This window comes from Sorex araneus, chromosome X (assembly GCF_027595985.1).
Source record: "Sorex araneus isolate mSorAra2 chromosome X, mSorAra2.pri, whole genome shotgun sequence".
Classification (NCBI taxonomy): Eukaryota; Metazoa; Chordata; class Mammalia; order Eulipotyphla; family Soricidae; genus Sorex; species Sorex araneus.
The window spans coordinates 172,548,750-172,569,204 of record NC_073313.1 but is presented as its reverse complement, the minus strand read 5'-3'; the positions used below and the strand labels follow the sequence as shown (position 1 = coordinate 172,569,204).

General features: G+C 40.9%; 1 protein-coding gene across 5 annotated transcripts in view; it reads right to left on the bottom strand.

Moving 5' to 3' along the window:
* The window catches only part of MAP3K19 (mitogen-activated protein kinase kinase kinase 19), a 57,423-nt gene extending 38,218 nt beyond the window's left edge, over nucleotides 1-19,205 (bottom strand). For 4 of the 5 annotated variants that reach the window (XM_004616504.2, XM_012934502.2, XM_012934503.2 and 1 more), the window contains exons 1-3: nucleotides 19,169-19,190; nucleotides 15,966-16,078; nucleotides 2,727-2,823 (exon numbers count right to left, since the gene is read on the bottom strand). In XM_004616504.2, coding sequence (XP_004616561.1) covers nucleotides 2,727-2,823; nucleotides 15,966-16,078; nucleotides 19,169-19,190 — 232 coding nt within the window. Of the gene's footprint in view, nucleotides 1-2,726; nucleotides 2,824-15,965; nucleotides 16,079-19,168 lie in introns of all 5 variants that reach the window. The other variant, XM_004616503.2, reaches the window with a different exon arrangement.
* Between the last annotated feature and the right edge of the window lie 1,250 nt (nucleotides 19,206-20,455).

The following is a 20,455-nucleotide window of genomic DNA, read 5'->3' as shown; positions in this document are numbered from 1 at the left end:
GTAGTGCTGGCATAGACAGTGTCAGGGATTAAACCCTTGTCTGCCACGAATTGCAAGTAAGTATCTTACGTGCTGTATTATCTCTCTGCCCCATGCAAGAGGATTTTTTTCATACTGAAAGATGTTTGATTTTTTTTTGGTAGGAAGCTTTGAAAGTCCATAAATTGTACTTTACTCTGTCTCTGTCTCTGTCTCTGTCTGTCTCTCTTTCTCTCCCCCCGCCCCCCTACACACTGTCCCTCTTTGAATTTTGGTTCTCAGGGCAGAGTTCAGGAGACTATATGTGGTTCTGGAGATCAAACCCGGGTCAGCCACATGCTAGGTAAATCCCCTAGCCACTGTACTATCAGTCTTGCCCTACATTTCTCATTTTTAAAAGCTTGTGATAAAGCAAGTGCATGCTTCAGGGATACTTAATTGCTAAAATCAATGGGGATTATACAAACAGCCTAATGTTTGAATATACATAATATTTTAACTAGTGATGCTCCCTTTTTAATAGAAAAATATAAACAGATATTAACTAAATGACTAAATATGTTTATTAATAACAGAATAAACTGTTTATATGTGAAGTATATGTGTGAAGTGTTCATAAAGTGTGCCAGCACTTAAAAGATTAGCAACATAAAAATGCAATTTGAAGGAATGTATAGGACCCAATATGTAACTCAGCAGCGGACACCCGGATGAGGACTTGGGTGCAATCTTTGGGATTTCTCTCCCCCCCATAAAAATAAATGAATCAATAATGAAGTTGAATACCATTCCTGTTACTGTCCTACAAATTTTTGTTTGAGGGCCACACACTGCTATGTTCCAGGACCACTCCCAGAGGTGACCATGTAGTTCAGAAAATTCACTCCAGCCCTTAGTGATCCTGAACATTTTTATTTTAGACGTTGTGACTGAAATATATAAGTAAATCAAGTAAAGATTTTCTGATATCTAAAAAATTAGTTTAGAGTTTCTTTCAAAAATTTAAACTGCAAGCATACAATGGAGATGCTGCATAAGAGTTACAGATCTGGGGCCAGAACAATAGTGCAGCAGGTAGGGCGTTTACCATGTACTCTGCCAGTCTGGGTCCAATTCCCGGCACCCCATATAGTCTCCAGGGTCCACCAGGAATAATTCCTGAGTTCAGAACCAGGAGTAAGCCCTGAGCATTGCCGGGTGTGACTCAAGTTCAGTGGAAAAAAGATTATGGATTTGGGGGCTAGAGAGATGGTACAGCAGGACTTGCTACTTATGTGGTTGACCTGGGTTCAGTCCCCAGCACCACTTATGGTCTCCCAAGCATCACCAGATCCCTGAGAAATCCAGAGCCAGGAGTAAGGCCTGAGAAAGGCCAAGCAGGACCCAAGAAGAAGAAGAAAAAAAAAATAGAAATCTTACACTAAATTTAGAATAACAGAAATCAATTTTATAATGATTACTAGCACCTTACTGGCAAGTCATCTCCAAACTCAGCAGAGAAGATGGATTTATTTAACAGCCTGGGAGGTGCTTGGGCTTCAGAGATCTAGGCCTACTGTAAGCTTTTGAATAGCAGACAGACCCCAAGGAACATTTGGAAGGGGGTTTGTTGACTTTTATTTGGCCTTTCTGCATTAATCATTTCAAATGTCACAATTGTGAGTGTGGTGTCACATTTCTGAGTATTTTGGTGTTCTCTCATGTTCTCCTCTTTCTCTTCCTCTTTCTCTGTCTCTGGGAAATCTTTGCCTAGAGGTTATAGTCTATTCATTGCTTCACATGTAATTAAAGAGAATATTTTCGGGTTTTTTTGTTACCTAAATTTCATCATCATCATCATCATCATCATCATCATCATCATTATCATCATCATCATTATCATCATCATTATCATCATCATCATCATCATCATCATCATCATCATCATCATCACCCCGTTGATCTATTTTCTCCAGCAGTCTCAGTAACGTCTCCTTCATCCAGCCCTGAGATATTAGGTAATGGTAATCTTCCATTACCTAAATTTATAGTCAATAAATACTTAATACTTCCTCCCCCGCCACCCCGGGGGTAGAGGGGGCGGGGGCGGGGGCGGAGGGACGTGGTCCCTAAACTAATGATTCTGTGTCCTCGGTCTGGGGAAGATTCCGACGAGTCTGAGAAAGGCAGGAGCCTGCCCAGCAGAGGGCAGCATCGCATTAGGGTCGCAGCCCACAAAGCGAGGCCCATGCATCGTTCAGGGAGCTCGCCGGATGCGGAGCGAGACCCAACGCGGCCGCTTCCCGGCGCATTAGACACGAAATTCAGGACAAGGCCAGAAAGAAACTGGAGCCCGTCAATAGGGTTATTTTATGAAGTTCATCGGTCAACAAATGGCAGATGGATGTGGTAACTTTCCTGTTGCAAGAAGCGCAAATACCTTGGAGTCTGTTAAACGCAAAGGCACTGCTCTGGAAAATTCCATCCTTGGGGCTGAGCGTTGAGGCTCTAGTTCCCTTGCTTCCCTTCTGGAGACGCTCGGGGACAAGAGCTGATGGAGACCTGCCTGGTTCTGGAAGAGAACAGAGCCTGGATGCTGAGATGAGTGTGTGTGTGTGTGTGTGTGTGTGTGTGTGTGTGTGTGTGTGTGTGTGTGTGTGTGTGTGTGTGTGTGTGTGTGGTGTATGTGTGTTTCCAAAGTTCTGCCCCAAGCACTTCTGTAGTTAGCACGGAAATCTAAATAATCAATATTCTCGCAAGCCCCCTACCTTCTGTCCTGGGTTGCCAGTCTTGTCTATCGCCACTTGCATCTCCTTCCTCACTAGCTAGTAGGGAAAGACTGCAGTCATCATCTTGGTCAAACTCCTAAAATAGTCAAAAAGTAAAATATCACTTACTTCAGGCACCACTTTGTTGGTAGAGTGATTTTTTCCCCCAAAACTAAATTTTTTATTATTAGTATTATTTTGAATTTTTTTTCAAGCCACACCTCAGAGGTTATTCCTGGTTCTGTACTAAGGAATTGCTCTTTGGGGTACTTGAGGGACCATGTGGAATGCTAGGTATCAAACCTGGGTCAGCCACTTGCAAGCCAATCACTCTACCTGCTGTCCTATCTCGCTAGTCCAAGTTCTAAAACTCTATGGAGCTAGTGTGATTTACAGTGCTGTTAACTATGGTTTCATAGTTTTAGCATACAAACACTTGCCACCACAGCACAAAGTATCTATTGCTGCCCCCCTCTCTCATCCCAAATTCAGTTCTGTGGATTCACTCACCAGTTCTGTTGAAGGGAAAAAGTCTTAGACTGGGGGTCCCTTTTATACTGGATAAAGTCTTACAACTACAACAATGGAAAAGTCAGCCCCTAGAGCACCAGACTTGGACAGATGGGGACGATTCATAATGAAAACTGAAGAACAAAGTTGAAATCACAAGGAACACTTAGAAATGTAATATTTTATGCTTTATCATTTCAGTGATCAGCTTGATAACTGCAGCAAATGCCATCCGAGGGGACAACTGGAAAGAATCTTTGACCACAATCATAGAAAACAACCCCAAAGGAGCATGATCTTTTCCATAGTGCCTCCCTACGGTGTCCTTGACAAATGGCGAGGGTGGAAATCCCTGCTGCATCTGGGAGCTACAGATGCAAGCCTAGGCTGCGTGGAGGCAGCAAAGCTGATTCAAGTCTTCACTATGACAGCTTTCTGACCTAATCAAAGCAAATTCTTCTTTTTATCCTCTAGGAAATAATTGTTATAATGAAAAACATGGTTGAAAGTCAACTTGACTTATAAGAGCCTCTTCTACCTCCCAGAAGAAATGTTTTATTCAAGCTCATTGTTGGGGAGAAAATCCTTCACTAGTAGTGGCGACTGGGGGTTTTGCCCTTTTTAGTTTAAGAACAGTGAGAGATGCAAGAAGCAGTTGAAATAGCCCATCAACCCTGGCTATTGCAATTAGCCATGTGGCTGTAATGATATGTATGAATCACCTAATGAAGAACACCGTCGGATAAAAAGTCTTTGCTCTGTTAAACTAGGGAAATCTTTATCCCCAAACTCTAATACTCCATTTAGTGGTTTTAAAGAAAGCTTAGGAATCTTTTCTTTTGCACTTCACCTATTTTAATTACAATAGGAAATAATAAAACTAAGGCATAACAATATTTTGTCTTCAATTGTAGTAACGGTTTCAAGCCTTTCATGCAGTGAATTTGTGTTTTTTAAGTATTTCAAGTGCATTTCAACTAACTGAAAAAGGCTAGGTGCCCTTTCTCAGAACACTGAGTTGCCCCTGACAAATGGGAGAGCAAAACTGGGTCACCCTGACCATATACTTCGATGCTTATTCTCTACATTTCAAAATTTAACACTGTCAGGCAAACATATCCATATTCTGGGAAGTGGCATCACTTGGGGAACACTGAAGTCATATCCCATGAGGCTAGGGTAGTGGTGGGATGGCTAATATAGTGTTGGGGGTCAAATTCAAGACCACACACAAGTTGGGCAGATCCTCTGCTTGCTGAATGATACACCCAGCCCTTTATCAATCTTCTCCTTTCTCAATCGTCACTTCATTTCTAATAATGTAATATATGGAGTAAGTCATCTGGCTGGAGTCTGAGTGAGCACACTTTGATTAGCTGGAAAGTTGGAGATAGTTGCAGATGGGTATTGATCACCGAATTCTTCTTTTTAGTATAAATAGCTTTTAATCAGACCCTTCATCTAGAATTCTTGAAAAGTCCTCAGAATATATCTCTACCATTTCATATTGTGATAATAATTCAATAAAATGCTCCTGCTAAACTCTGAGGGAAATAGCAGAGCAGTCCTCATTTACAACTGTATATAAATATGTAACTGGCTCTCATGTCGGGTCTCTGTAGATTGATGGGATATAGTTAATCTCACTGCTCAGTTCACTTATTGGCTGTTCCTTTAGGAAATTTCAGCTGGAAGATGCAGAGTATGAACAAACCTCCCCATAAAATCCATAGGGATTACTTCTTTATAACTGCTTATAAACAATTTACAAACTCTACCAGAAACCCAGAGAAGTTATGCAACTTACTCAAGATCATACACCCAGCATTGGGGTGATCCAGGTTCACACCAAGACTCTGAAATCTGATTTCCAGAGCTCTTAATTCTTGCTATCATGTACAGTTTGAAAACAAGGATTTCAACTAGAACTAGAACTAGAAAGAAATGTGTGGGGACTAGATAGATTGAGGAAATGGACAGGATGAGTAGTTTATGGGAACTTTGGGTTCAGAATGCTGGAGCTAGAGGCGGACGCTGCCCTGGCTCGGGCCCATCTTTGCTCTCTCTCCTGAAAGTCCTTTAGAAAAACGTTCATTCCCAGGAAACAATGGCTTAATAGGCATCAGGGCTTCAGTTATACCAGTGATATGAATCAGGGTATGGCCATATACCCAAAACACATATTCAACAGAACTGAAAACATGAAATCTAAGAAGCAAGCACTGAAATTCTATAATGTGCCTATCCGGTTAATAGGCTGGGGTGGAATGAGAGTTGGGATGGGGGATGGGGAGGGAACCTGGAATGTTGGAGGAGGGAAGATGACACTGGTGGAGGATGGGTGTTGAATTATTATATGTCTAAATACAACAATCAGTAACTTTGTAAATCACGTCTCTAAAAATTTTTTTAAAAATAAAACAAATAACCCACCAACAATTTATCCCAATAAACTGATGCCCTCAGATATGTTAAAGTCTAACCCGGACAGATCAAGCGAGTGAGGCACCTGATCAAGGAATGTTGTTCTTCTCCTTTTGATGGTCACTGGTTCTAAGCAATAAATTCTGCTCATGGAGGACTTGGAGGACTGCCAGGGCTCAGCTCATGAGGCTGTTTGCCCCATGACCCCATGCATTTTCTCTCTTCTTTACTTTCCTTTCTTTAAATTAAAGAATGTGATTTACAAAGTTATTAATAGTTGAGTTTTAGGAATATAATAGTTCAACACCAATCCCATGACTAGTGTCAACTTCTCTCCACCAGTGTCCCCATAGTCCCAATCCCCCTACAGTTCCAGCCCCATCCCCATCTGTCTTAAATTGGGCTTTTTTCCTTAATCCTCGAAGCCTATTCACCCAGAAGTGGTCCCCAGAAAGGATAAGTAATAAGGAAACTTAGGAGAAAGGCGAATCAACTTTAACTTATATTTTGCACAGGACAATAGTCACAAGGAGAATCATATGGGATAATGAAAGATGGGTAATACCTTTAAGCACTTGATAAAAATTTCTCCTGTGGATAAACTAAAGTGTCAAACATGCTACAAACCAAAAATAAAAAGGCAAAAGATTTATGCAATATGAAGAGAAACCAGAGTATATACAAACAAAAAATAAAGTAGGGCATAATTTCTGCTTTGAAAATGATGGACTTGAGGGGCTGGAGTGATAGCACAGTGGGTAGGGAATTTGCCTTGCCTTGGATTTGATTTCCAGCATCCCATATGATCCCCTGAGCACCACCAGGGGTGATTCCTAAGTGCAGAGCCAGTAGTGACCCCTGTGCATTGCCAGGTTTGACCCCAAAAAGCAAAACTAAAAAAAAAAAGATGGACATGGGGCTGGAGTGATAGCACAGCAAGTAGGGCATTTGCCTTGCACGCGGCTGACCCGGGTTCGATTCCCAGCATCCCATATGGTCCCCTGAGTACCACCAGGATTATGTGATTCTTGAGTGCATGAGCCATGAGCCAGGAGTAACCAACCCCTGTGCATCACTGGGTGTGACCCAAAAAGAAAAAAAAAGAGGTGGACTTGAAGACTCAACAATATAAATAGTTTTGTATTTTCTCATTTCTTTTTTTTTCTTTTTGGGTCACACCTGGCGATACACAGGAGTTACTCCTGGCTCTGCATTCAGGAATTACTCCTGGCGGTGCTCAGGGGACCATATGGGATGCTGGGAATTGAACCTGGGTTGGCCGCGTACAAGGCAAATGCCCTACCCCCGCTGTGCTATTGCTCCAGCCCCACTCTTTTATTTTATTTTATTTTATTTTATTTTATTTTATTTTATTTTATTTTTTTGCTTTTTGGGTCACACCTGGCGATGCACAGGGGTTACTTCTGGCTTTGTACTCAGGAATTACTCCTGGCGGTGCTCAGGGGACCATATGGGATGCTGGGAATCGAACTTCGGTCGGCCGCATGCAAGGCAAACGCCCTACCCGCTGTGCCATCACTCCAGCCCCCTCTCATTTCTTTTAGAGATGAGTAATAGAGAAAAACTATTAGACTGGTATGTCCCAAACATAGATCACTGTCACTGTCATCTTGTTGCTCATCGATTTGCTCGAGCGGGCACCAGTAACATCTCTAATTGTGAGACTTATTGTTACTGTTTTGGCATATCAAATATGCCACGGGTAGCTTGCCAGGCTCTGGCGTGCGGGCTTGATACTCTTGGTAGCTTGCCGGGCTTTCCGAGAGGGGTGAAGGAATCGAACACAGGTCGGCCGCGTGAAAGGCGAACGTGTTTCCGCTGTGCTACCGCTCCAGCCCCAAGCATAGATAGATTTTTAAAACCTGGTAAAATTATAGGAGGTGACAACAGACAGAAAATAGAGCATAGTATTTTTATCTGCAAATAGAAAAATGTCAAATATACAGAAGACAAAAGAAAACTCAAAATATAAATGTGATTAAATTTGTAAAGAGGCATATCTTAAGATGACAAATTATTGAAGCACTCTAAAAAGAGCTTCTCAGGAACAATCAGTAAGTAAGCTTTTTTTTTTTTTTTTTTTTTTTTTTTTTTTGCTTTTTGGATCACACCTGGCGATGCACAGTGGTTACTCCTGGCTCTGCACTCAGGAATTACCCCTGGCCGTGCTCAGGGGACCATATGGGATGCTGGGATTTGAACCTGGGTCGGCCGCGTGCAAGGCAAATGCCCTCCCTGCTGTGCTATCTCTCCAGCCCCAGTAAGTAAGCTTTTTATATTTGAAAAACTATAAGTGTCTCTTATAGATAGCCCAAAACAAAAATGAGCTTTATTTAAAAAAGTGAAGGATGACCTTGAATCTTGCCATTTAGTTCCTAGAGAAAGCATTAGGAAAGAAAAGATAAATTCAATAGTGAAAAATAAATCTATTCCTCACTCAGAAAGATTTCAAGGTGATTTTAACCACAGTATGAAAACCTTGAGTGAATGTCAAGAAAAGAGTACAAGTTGAATTTCTAAAATGTGCTTTAAAAATAAGATAAAAATACAATATTATGAAGGGATGGATTTTGAGTCTTTTTTAAAAAAGAAAATTGTTTTAAAATAGCATAAATGTGAAATGTTTTGGTTTATCCATTTCTAACCTCTGACACTGGCATTAAAGACTGATTTTCAGGCCAGTGAGATAACTCAAAGGGCTGGCGTAGACCATGCAGGAGACCTGGGTTCAGTCCCCAGCACAGCCTGGTTACCCTGAATGTAGAGCTGGGAACTGTCCAACCATGTAGGTTTGGCCCAGAAGAAACACAAACAAATAAAACCTCTGCCTGTTTAACATGAAGCTTTGCAACAGGGTAGTGACTCTAAGAGCTGGAGCATGTGCTTTTCGTGTAGGAGTTCGGATCATAGTTCCCCAGCTCCACTGGGAGAAACCACAAGCCCCACCAAATAAATAAATAAATAAATAAAATATTGATCCCTATTTTATTTGGATTATTTTATTATTTATTTATTTGTTTGTTTTGCCTTTTGCTTTTTGAGTCACACCTGGTGGTGCTCAGGGTTTACTCCTGGCTCTGCACTTAGGAATTAACTCTAGATTTGAATGCTGGGAATCAAATCTGGGTCGGCCGTGTGCAAGGCAAATGTCCTATGCACAGTACTATTGATCCAGCCCCAGATTATTTGGATTATTTTTTATCTCCATTTTTTTTCTTTTTGGGTCACACCCGGTGATGCACAGGGGTTACTCCTGGCTCTGCACTCAGGAATCACTTTTGGCTGTGCTCAGGGGACCATGTGGGATGCTGGGAATCAAACCCGGGTCGGCTGCGTGCAAGGCCGCGCTCTACTCACTATGCTATTACTCCAGCCCCCATTGATCTCCATTTTATTTATTTTATTTATCTATTTTTGTTTTTTCCCCCATTTTTTTAAATTAGTGAATCATCATGGGGGTACCGTTACAGACTTACAAACTTTCGTGCTTGTGTTTCAGTCATACAATGATAGAGCACCCACCCCTCCACCAGTGCCCATTTTCCACCACCAATGGTCCCTGCATCCCTCCCACCACCCCACCCCGTTACCCCCCACACCCCACCACACCTCTGTGGCAAGGCATTCCCTTTTGCTCTCTCTCTCTCTCTCTCTCTCTCTCTCTCTCTCTCTCTCTCTCTCTCTCTCTCCTGTTGAGTGTTGTGGTTTGCAGTAGAGGTATTAAATGGCCATCATGTTCGGTCTATAGTCTACTTTTAGCCCGCTTCTCCCATCCTGAGCGGGCCCTCCTAGCACCCTTTACTTGGTGATTCCTTGTATATATGAGTTGCCTTTTCCCTCAATATGCAAGTCTGGCTTCTAAACTGTGGAGTAATCCTCCAGATACTTATCTCTGCTGTTCTTGGGTGTTAGTCTCCCATTCTGTTACTTTACATTCCACAAATGAGTGCAATCTTTCTATGTCTGTTCCTCTCTTTCTGACTCATTTCACTTTACATGATACTTTCCATGTTGCTGTACTTATATGAAAATTTCATGACTTCATCTTTTCTAATAGCTGCATAGTATTCTATTGTGTAGATATACCAAAGTTTCTTTAACTAGTCATCTGTTCTCGGGTACTCGGGTTTTTTCCAGATTCTGTCTATTGTAGACAGTGCTGCAATGAACATGTAAAAGCAGATGTCATTTCTACTATACTTTTTTGCATCTCCGGGATATATTCCCAGAAGAGGTATTACTGGGTCAAATGGGAGCTCTATTTCTAATTTTTTTTGAGAAGTATCCGTACTATTTTCCAAAAGGGCTGAGCCATTCGGCATTCCCACCAGCAGTCTGTGCGTGTTTGACTTCTATCTTCAGTGCATCGTGGTATGCAAAGGTAGTTGATACATTTTATATCTTCCTGATTCTGTTGAGGTATGTTTTTTGACCAAACACATGGTCTATTTTGGAAAATATTCGGTGTGCACTTAGAAAAAAATTGTGTATTATTTCTTTTTGGGATGCAAAGCCCTGTATAGATCTATTAGCTCTCTCTCTCTTCTATCTCTTCCTTTAAAGTCAGTGTTTCCTTGTTGAGTTTTAATCTTGTATGATCTTCACTTTATTTGAATTGTTAGTAAGAAAAACAATCCCACAGATGATACGAAATGATACAATGTAGTAGGTGCATAGTAGCAGTAATCCTTATAGAGTTTCTCAGTCTTGGCACTGTTGATATTTGAGGCTGGATAAGTGTTGGTTTTTTTTATTTGTATTTTTTTTTGGTCTTAGGGCCACTTATAGCAGTGTTCCGGGCTTACACTTGACTCTGCTTAGGGAGCACTCCTGTCAGTGCTAAGGGACTAGATGAGGTTCTGGGATTGAACCAGAGTCAGCTATGTGACAAAGCAAGGATTTTAACCCTTGTTCTATATCTTGAATACATTTTTAGTCTGTGGGTGTTGTGCATTGCTGGATGATTAATGGCCTTGCTGTCCACTACTTACTAGATGCTAGTAGAATTTTTACTTTAGCCGTGACATCGACATCAAAAATGTCTCCAAATACTGGTAAATGCCTCCTGGGGGCAAAATCATCCTCATCCCCCATTAAGAGCCACTGTACTAACTCTGGTAAACTTGTTTAGAAAAGTTATTTACACAAATTTAAATAGGTTTTTTCACAAAGGCAAAATATTCAAATACAGGGCTGGAGAGAGACTACAGCAGGGAAGTTGCTTGCCTTGAATGCTGCTGGCTCTGGTTCAATCCCCCACACCCCATTTGGTCAGTCCCCCAGAACTGACAGGAGTAATTCCTGAGTGTATACCCAGGAGTAACCCCTGAGCATGGCCAAATATGCGCCCCCCCCCAAAAAAAAGCCAGAAAGGAAAAAATTCAAATACTACTAGCAAGTAAATTTCCAGATGAATTCAGTCCATCACATTGCCTAAAGATGTCCTGATTAAATTTAAAACTTTGCTGGTTTCTGTATTTCATTTTGTAAAAAGCTCATTTAAACGTGTAGTGGGCAGGGAGATGGAGCACATGCTTGGCAAGTGTGAGTTCCCGGGTCTGAGCACAGGCAAATAAGTCCCACTTGCATCACTCTGGGTGTGGCGCTGGTGGTCCCTGAGCACCTCCTGGCCAAGCACCACAGCACCTGGCTGGACTCCCAACCACTGATCTGCAACACCAGCCAGAAGTGGCCCCTGGGGATGGCCCCTGTTTTTTTTTTTAAGTTACAAAAACATGGATTGGAGGGATAGCATCACAGGTAGGGCTCTGGCCCCACAGGTGGCCAACCCGGTTTTGATCTCTAGTAGTCCTTAGCGTTCCCCAAGACGAGTCAGAGGTAATTCCTTAACACAGAGCCAGGAGTAACCCCTGAGCATGGCCAAGTGTGACCCAAGAACTAAAAAAAAAGTTACAAACATCATCAGATTTCTTCCCCTCTTCACTCTGAGTCAACAACTTTCAGGCTTTGTATCATTTCTTTGGGCAATTTCCTCTTCATCTTTTGATCAGTGGTTTTCAAGTTGCAAAGCTGCAACCTACAGCTGAGTCGGAGTAGGAGGCACTGCTGGAGGTACATACTTGTTGTCCTAACTCTTGAGTCATCAAAGTGAGACATTCCCTAGTAATGTCATTATTTCTGTTGACAACTTAATAATTATATACCCTACGCTGCCCTCCCAATAAATCCACCCTTTCATTTTGTTAAGGCAGTATCAAAGTTCAAATTATGACTATGTATCATACTTCATAGTTTGACTAAGGTACAGCATGAGTGCTCTGTCCTATAGACAGTGGTTATTCTGCAAGAAATCCTAAACTCTTCTATTCTTGTAGTGACAGTTTCCATTAAGGGGAAGCTGATTACACAGGATCGCTCTGTGCTTGTTTTCACTAAATCCATAAGTATTTTCAAGAGAAAGTTTTAGGAATTAAAGTTTTTGTTTCAGTTTTGTGTTTTGCTGCTTATGGACAATTTTTGGAAGGAGAAAAAGATTGAAAATTCTGTATTTCACTGTGTCGAAAAATTCTTATAATTGCCTCATTAATTTTTTTAATTAACAGTTTGGGACCAGGAAGAAAACTCAAGCGGTAGTGCATATTTCTAGCATGTATGTTACTCTAAGTTTGATTTTCAGAATCACATAGCCCCACAGAGGACTTCAAAAGTAGGCCAGCTTCCCTCTAAGAACAGGGACGAGACAAGGATGCCCACTTTCTCCACTTATGTTCAATATAGTACTGGAAGAACTTGCAATAGCGATTGGGCAAGAAAAAGATATTAAGGGCATTCAGGTAGGAAAGGAAGAAATCAAGCTCTCATTATTCGCAGATGATATGATATTATACTTAGAGAACCCTAAAACCTCTACCAAGAAACTCCTAGAAACAATAGACTTGTATAGTAAAGTTGCAGGCTATAAAATCAATACCCAAAAGTCCATGGCTTTCCTATATGCAAATAATGAGAGAGAAGAAAGCGACATGATAAGAGCAATCCTGTTCACAATTGTGCCTTAAAAAATCAAGTACCTCGGAATCAGCTTAACTAAGGAGGTAAAGGACTAGTATAACGAAAACTATAAAACGCTACTTCAGGAAATAAAAGAAGACATGATTAATGGAGAGAGATCTCCTGCTCATGGATTGGAAGAATTAATATTGTCAAAATGGCAATACTCCCCAAAGCATTGTATAAATTCAACGCGATCCCTATAATGATACCCTTGACATTCTTCAAAGAAATGGAGCAAGCGCTCCTGATATTCATATGGAACAATAAGGCCCCACGAATAGATAAAGCAATTCTTGGGAAAAAGAAAATGGGAGGAATCAAACTCCCCAACTTCTAACTCTACTACAAAGCAGTAGTAATTAAAACAGCGTGGTATTGGAACAAAGGCAGAGCTGCAGACCAATGGAACAGGGTTGAATACTCTGACACCCCCCCCCAAATATACGATCATCTAATCTTTGATAAGGAAGCAAGAAATGTTAAGTGGTGCAAGGAAAGCATGTTTAACAAACTGTGCTGGCAAAACTGGACAGCTATATGCAAAAAAAAAATGGGCTTAGATCTCCACCTATCACCATGTACAAAAGTCAGATCAAAATGGATTAAAGACTTCAACATCAGACCAGAATCCCTAAGGTACATTGAAGACAAGGTTGGCAAAACCCTCCACAACATTGAAGTCAACGGTATCTTCAAAGCTGACACGTCACTGGCCAAGCAAGTGAAAACGGAGATAAATAAATGGGCTATCTCAAACTAAGAAGCTTCTGCACCTCAAAAGAAACAATGACCAAAATACAAAGACAATCTACAGAATGGGAAAGGATATTTACGCAGTACCCATCTGATAAAGGGTTGATATCAAGGATATACAATGCACTGGTTGAACTCCACAAGAAGACAACTGCCAACCCAATCAAAAAATGGGGTGATGAAATGAATAGGAACTTTCCCAAAGAAGAAATCCGAATGGCTGAGAGGCACATGAGAAAATGTTCAACATCACTAATCATCAGGGAAATGCAGATAAAAACAACAATGAGATATCATCTCACATCACAGAGACTGGCCCACATCCCAGAAAACAAAAACAACCAGTGTTGGTGTGGATGTGGGGAGAAAGGGACTCTCCTTCACTGCTGATGGGAATGCTGACTGGTTCAGCCCTTTTGGAAAGCAGTATGGATGATTCTCAAAAAATTAGAAATTGAGCTTCCTTTTGACCCAGCAATACCACTCCTGGGAACATCCTGGAGAGGCAAAAAAAGTATAGTAGAAATGACATCTGCATTTCTATGTTCATTGCAGCACTGTTTACAATAGCCACAATCTGGAAAAAAACAGAGTGCCCCAAAACAGATGACTGGTTAAAGAAACTCTGGTACATCTACACAATGTAGTACACTATGTAGCTGTCAGTAAACATGAAGTCATGAAATTTGCATATAAGTGGATCAACATGGAGAGTGTCATGTTGAGTGAAATGAGTCAGAAAGAAAGAGACAGACATAGAAAGATTGCACTCATATGTGGAATATAAAGTAGCTGAGAGGTACAAGCTTGCAATGATGCAATTTCTAGCAGATATTTCTCTGGACTTAGTTACTAAAATACTAAAATACAGAAATCCAAGACCTTGCGGCTGCTAGTGCGGCCGCTTGAACTTGTATCTCTTCATTCTCAGCAATGAAAAAAAAATTATCAAATGCTTCCTTTTCAGCAGGTCCGACTTTAGGGCGGAGAAACTCCAAATAATAATAGTGAGTTTTTTTGTTGAAATCTTGAATGTAATCAAAGTAAAGTGAAAGAAAAGTGAAATTTATCAGTTACACAGGCAGGGTAGGGGGCTGGGGAGGTGGGGGGGTTGGGGGAGAGGTATACTGTGATTCTTGGTGGTGGAATATGTGCACTAATGAAGGGATGGGTGTTCGAGCATTGTATAACTGGGACTTAAACCTGAAAGCTTTGTAACTTTCCACGTGGTAATTCAATAAAAGAATAAATTTTTTTAAAAAAGTAGGCCAGACCCTTAGTTCCAGCACTGAGGGATATGGCCTCTATAAAAAAATTTTACAAGAGAATAATAAAAATTTAAACATATTTGCAGACAGTTTTTATTATCAATAAGATATATTTAACAATTTGGCCCATTAAATTTTATAAAAATTCAAAAGTTAAGGACTGGATGGGGCTGAAGCGATAGCACAGTGGGTAGGGCATTTGCCTTGCACGCGGCCAACCCGGGTTCGATCTCATGTGTTCCCCCGAGCACCGTCAGGTGAGTGCATGAGCCAGGAGTAACCCCTGTGAACAGCCAGGTGTGACCCCCAAAAAGGCAAAAAAATAAAGTTAGGGACTGGAGAAAAGGCTCAAAGAGTCAGAGCACATGCTTTGCATGAGGAAGAAAGACCTGGAGTAGATCCTCTGCACTGCATGGTCCCCGAGCCTCACCAGGAATGAGCCCAAACACACTGACAAACAAAATTGATCATTACAAATAAGTATACAATAGAGAGTCCATGTCCAGTTCTTTCCCTGCAGACAACCATTGCGACCAATTTGTTGCATGGTTTGGGTTTCATCCCACTGTTTTCTGTGACTCACAAAACTTGTTTCTAGTATTATTACTATGGTGTAGAGAGTATATATTAGTGTGATACAGCACAACATAATATAGTATAGTATAGCATGGCATGGCTTAGCACAGTATAGTATAGTATGAGACATACAGTATTTAGTATAGTACAGCATATATATGTATATATATATATATATGGAATAGTAAAGGGCATTTTTGTGGCATCATCATCACAGGAAGGACAGCAATGAACAGGAGCAAGAGGCACCTCCTTTGTGGTAGCTTGTAACAGATTTGACAAGAAGAGATCAATCATCCCCATTTCCATATTAAAATACATAAAGATAAACTACATTTTATTATTTTGTTTGTATTCTACTATGTAAATATACAAACACATGCACTGAGTGCAAACACACACATCACACATAACACACACACACTCACACACACACTCACACACACACTCACATACACACACACACACTGCACCAATTTGGAACTGAGTAGGTAATTACTGCTCTGAGATTAAACTAGCAGAATCTATTTTATTATTTTTTTCTGAATTTCTTTGTGATTATATTTAAAACACAATTTTATATGAATATTACAAAATATTTAAGCAACACAAATGAAGTAGTAGATGAAGTAGATTATCCACTTTTTGTTTACTTCCTTAGAGAACATCTTACCTCACTGCTGCTGATGCTTTGCAAGATTATATTTTGGTTTTTAGTAACTATTGTATCAGTTGGAGAAGAATTTGCATCATGACAAATGTCTAGCAGTGATTCAGCATGTTTTTCTGCCAAAAGAAACATAATAATATGTTTTGACAAGACTCCTCTCCAGCAATTTCACAGAAAGATCCATCTCTAGGTTCTAAATTCAATTTCATTTTGTAAAAGGATTTTACCAAATCAGTGGCTGGACATCCTGATTAAAAGCTTTTGGCAATAATTTCCCCAGGAAGAGATACAAGAACAATACAAGATACAACAAAAATCTACAGAATAAATGAACTACTTTTTTGGGGGGGGGCTGGGTCACACCTGGCGATGCACAGAGGTTACTCCTGGCTCACACACTCAGGAGTTATTCCTAGTGGTGCTCGGGGGACCATATGGGATGATGGGAATAGAACCCAGGTCGACCGCGTGCAAGGAAATGCCCTACCCGCTATGCCATTGCTCCAGCCCTGAACTACTCTTTGTTTTTAAAGGAAATTAGACATGCAAACAACAATGCCCAAAAGCAGAGAGAGAGAGAGAGAGAGAGAGAGAGAGAGAGAGAGAGAGAGAGAGAGAGAGAGAGAGAGAGAGGAAAAGCACCAGTCAAAGAGGCAGGAAAGGGATGGGGAGACAAAGTTGTCAAATGAAACTCCTCTTCATGGGCTGAAAATTATGTTTTGCTCTATAGTTGTTAAGGACAGAAGTACTCAGCCACTCTAGCACACTTCCTGTCTAGCACTTGAAGCCACATTAAATTGAAAGAATTCTGAACATTCAATAGTGAATTCCCAGCTAGTTCCTAAGGATCCCTGCTCTCACCTGCATCGTTTTTTTCCCTCTGCTAATAGAAGCATGAGATCTAACTATCTGAAAATGCCTTCCCCTTTCAATGCTCTCTCATTTATCTAGTAACTGAAACAAAATTGAGTAGGTGATTTACATCCAGACTGCCTGTTTATTCTCCATTACTCTTTGCACTATATCTTCTGCTTCTGTCTTACAGATTTCTGACTTTCTTAGCACACTCACCATCATCAGTTCCTTATTGATCTCACCCACTTACCCATTCTCAGGTCCTCAAAGTTTCCTTTCATAAAAACACTGCAAAGTAGCTTTATCAACTCATCCTTTCTCACAAGTCGACCTACAGAAAATTGCCACTTGAAAGTCCCCAAGTTCCATCATATTCAATGTTTTAAACGCCCAGCCATTAATAACCTCTTGAAACCAGGATGTTCTCCCATTTGTTGCTTGTATTTCTGTCTCTCCACTCCTGGAAATTTTGGTATCATCTTTGACAGAATCTCTCAGTTCTTCTGTAGATCTCTATTAATCTTTCTTTAAGTCGGGAAGGCACACTTGGTTGTGCTCAGGACTTACTCCTGACTCTGTGCTCAGGGCTCATTTCAGGCAGTGCGTGGGGTACCGTATGTAGTGCCAGGGATCAAACCTGGGTTGGTTATGTGCAAGGCAATTACCTTAAACCCTGTACTATCTCTCTGACCCTCCTCTATCAATCTTCTATCACTGATTTTTTCAATTTCTTCCATACTCTCTCAGACTTCCTGTACACAGCACCTCTCAGACAGGCCACTAACAGCCCAAGGCCATCATTCCCGGTTCCTATCACAAGGATGCTTCTGTTGTTTTTCATAAAGTTCCCTGCCATGAGCCTTTCTCCCAGTTTACATCCTATATGATAAACGTGATTTGTCTTAACCATGATTTTCTTCTATTCCCTGACTGAAAATTCTTTGGGGATTATTTTGTTGGAGAACCACATGTCTTTCACAATGGCATTGAAACCTCTCTCCTCCATAGACGCAGTTTCTGAACCTCTGCGACTTTTTATGCTCCTTCCCAAACTTTCAGTTCCTTTCTCCTGGTTGCCTCAGAGAGAAGCCATGCTCATTTGTAGTATGTGCTGCTCTTTTCAAGGACTGGATTGAGACTCATTTCTTCCCTGAAACCTTCTGAGGGTTAGCTTGCTATCTCTCCAGAAGCTTCACCCCAAAAAACATGAATCTAGCTATTGTTCCACAAAATCACACATTTGCTAAATAGCATTAAAATTTGCGTGTGACGTTTATTTTGTCATTTTATTGTTCAATTTTATTGTAATTTTCATCAGTAAGATGACACATAGCTTCTGAAAAGTGAACCTGTTATGGATCAAACTTGTCGATAATTTCTTTGGTAACATATTTGTTTAATATGAAGTTGCCTTGCTCCTGCTGCAGTGGCAGCTCTCTAGTGCCATCAGAGAGCAAGCACAAATAGCATTTTGGTTTTAATATATCTTTCTCTTTCTTTGTTGCCATTTCTAAGTCATGGCGTGGTATCCTATGGTCACCTCTATCAAACTTCTCTTTTTCTCCTTTCTTAGCTTTTCCAAACTTCAATCACCACATATGTTCCTCCTCCCTTGCAAGCTCATAACCAACTCTGTCTCTCCTCTGACTTAAGTCACCTATCCCTTGTCATCTAAAAGAGAATCTAAACATTTTTGTTTTATTACGTTTTTATTTTGCCCCCCACTCCATCCCAGGCAGTAGTCAAGGAGCCTGGGGTCTATCCTGAAGACTCGTAGTTAGGACGGCCTGAGGTGCAATGTGAAGGCCTGAGGATGTGTTGCTCCCTGGATGTGCTACCAGGAGCTACTAGGCCCACACCCTGTAGTGTTGATAGAAAACCATGCAGTGCCAGGGTTTGAGCCAGGGTAGGGCACATACAAGGCATGTACCTCACCCTTTTACCATTTCTGAAGACCCCATCCTGAAGACTTTTATAAGACTGGTCCATTCTGTAATCCACTTTGCATCTTCCAGATCACCTGTGCATAGGCCTGTGCAGAGTTGTTGTTCAATAAATAGCTAGATAAATATCACTTCAATATATAGTTTTTAAAAACTATTATAAACTGGGCCCATAGCTCAAAGGACTGAAACACATGCCCTGAGTTTGATCCCCATACTGCATGGCCTTTAAGCTCTGCAGGGAGTGACTCACCCCACGTGCTACCAATGTGGCTCCAAAGCTAAAAACATAACGGAAAGCAAACAAGTTTGATTTATTTAAATTGATCTATAAAATATATATAGAAAAAAATTTCCAATAGGACATTTGTAGTTGGGGAATTTAGCAAGTAGAAGAGAAATATTTACCTGGTTTGGGTATAGAGTTCATTAGAATGTCCAATAACTGTTGCTTCTTAAAGCTCTCTATTTGTGACACATAATGTATTGCTGATTTTCCACTAAAATCACAGAGTTTAGGATCTCTAGGAAGAATTGAATAAACACCAAAGATTATTTAGTCAGATTTGCTGAAAAGAGAAAACCAATATGACAGGAAGACATTTGTATTAAATATAATTAATTTTAGTAGTTTGGGAGAGCAACAATTTAAAAAATCTATGAGATAGAAAATGACAGTTTAAATATTTTTTATTTTTTTTTTTTTTTTTTTTTTTTTTTTTTTTTATTGAATCACCAAGTGGAGGGTTACAAAGTTCTCAGGATTATGTCAGTTATACAATATTCAAATACCCCTTCCTTCACCAGTGCCCATCTTACATTCCCAACCCCCCCAGTCTATCTGCCGCCCCCTCCCACCTCCCTAGTCCCCACCCTTATATGTGATAGGTTTCACTTCATTTGCGCTTATCTCGATTACATTCCATGTTTCAACACACAACTCACTACCGTTGCTGGGGTTTCCCCCCAAAAAGAAAAAGACAGTCCTATTGCCAATGAGGCATTTGATAATTCTCCATTACTAAGCATATAGAGATATTAAGTCCTGCTGTTTGTTACATAACTTTTCTTTTTCCCCCTTGCCCCGCGCCACCGAGTTCACGCCTGTTTAGTAATCGCCACGCTGTCTGACAAAGGGAAAAAAAACCGAAGAGGATGGTTATTTCCCGTCATCAGCCGGCGTGGGGCTCTGGCTTAGTTGATAGTCTAGTAGAGTGTCTGGAAGCAGTTTCTGGAACCAAAGCTCTTGCGCTGATATCGGCTCCGGCTCGAGATACCACCAGCGTCCCGCTGGTCCATGTACCTAATTTTTCCCCTTATTTCCCATTCCCACGCCACCAGGTCTGTTTGCTTAATGGACATCACACTATGTTTGACACCACGCCACGTTTCTTCCCGAGAAAGAAGGATATTTCTTCTCAGCCAGCGTGGGGATATAGCTTAGTTCAGTCTAGAGAGATGGCTACCATTTTGATTGCCTTCAATATTTCAACAAAATACTTACTATTCTTGTTAGGAACACCCACAAAAGTCCGACCCATTAAGAAGGAACCATTACATACTGCTGATACTAAGATGACATTAAGTCGCGCGGCCGCGGCAGCGGCCGCGCGGTTTTGGGTTTCTGTCTAAAGTCCAGGGAGAAAGTTGAAGGAGAGAGAGAGAGATTTCCGCACGGGGGACCTGGCGGAAACT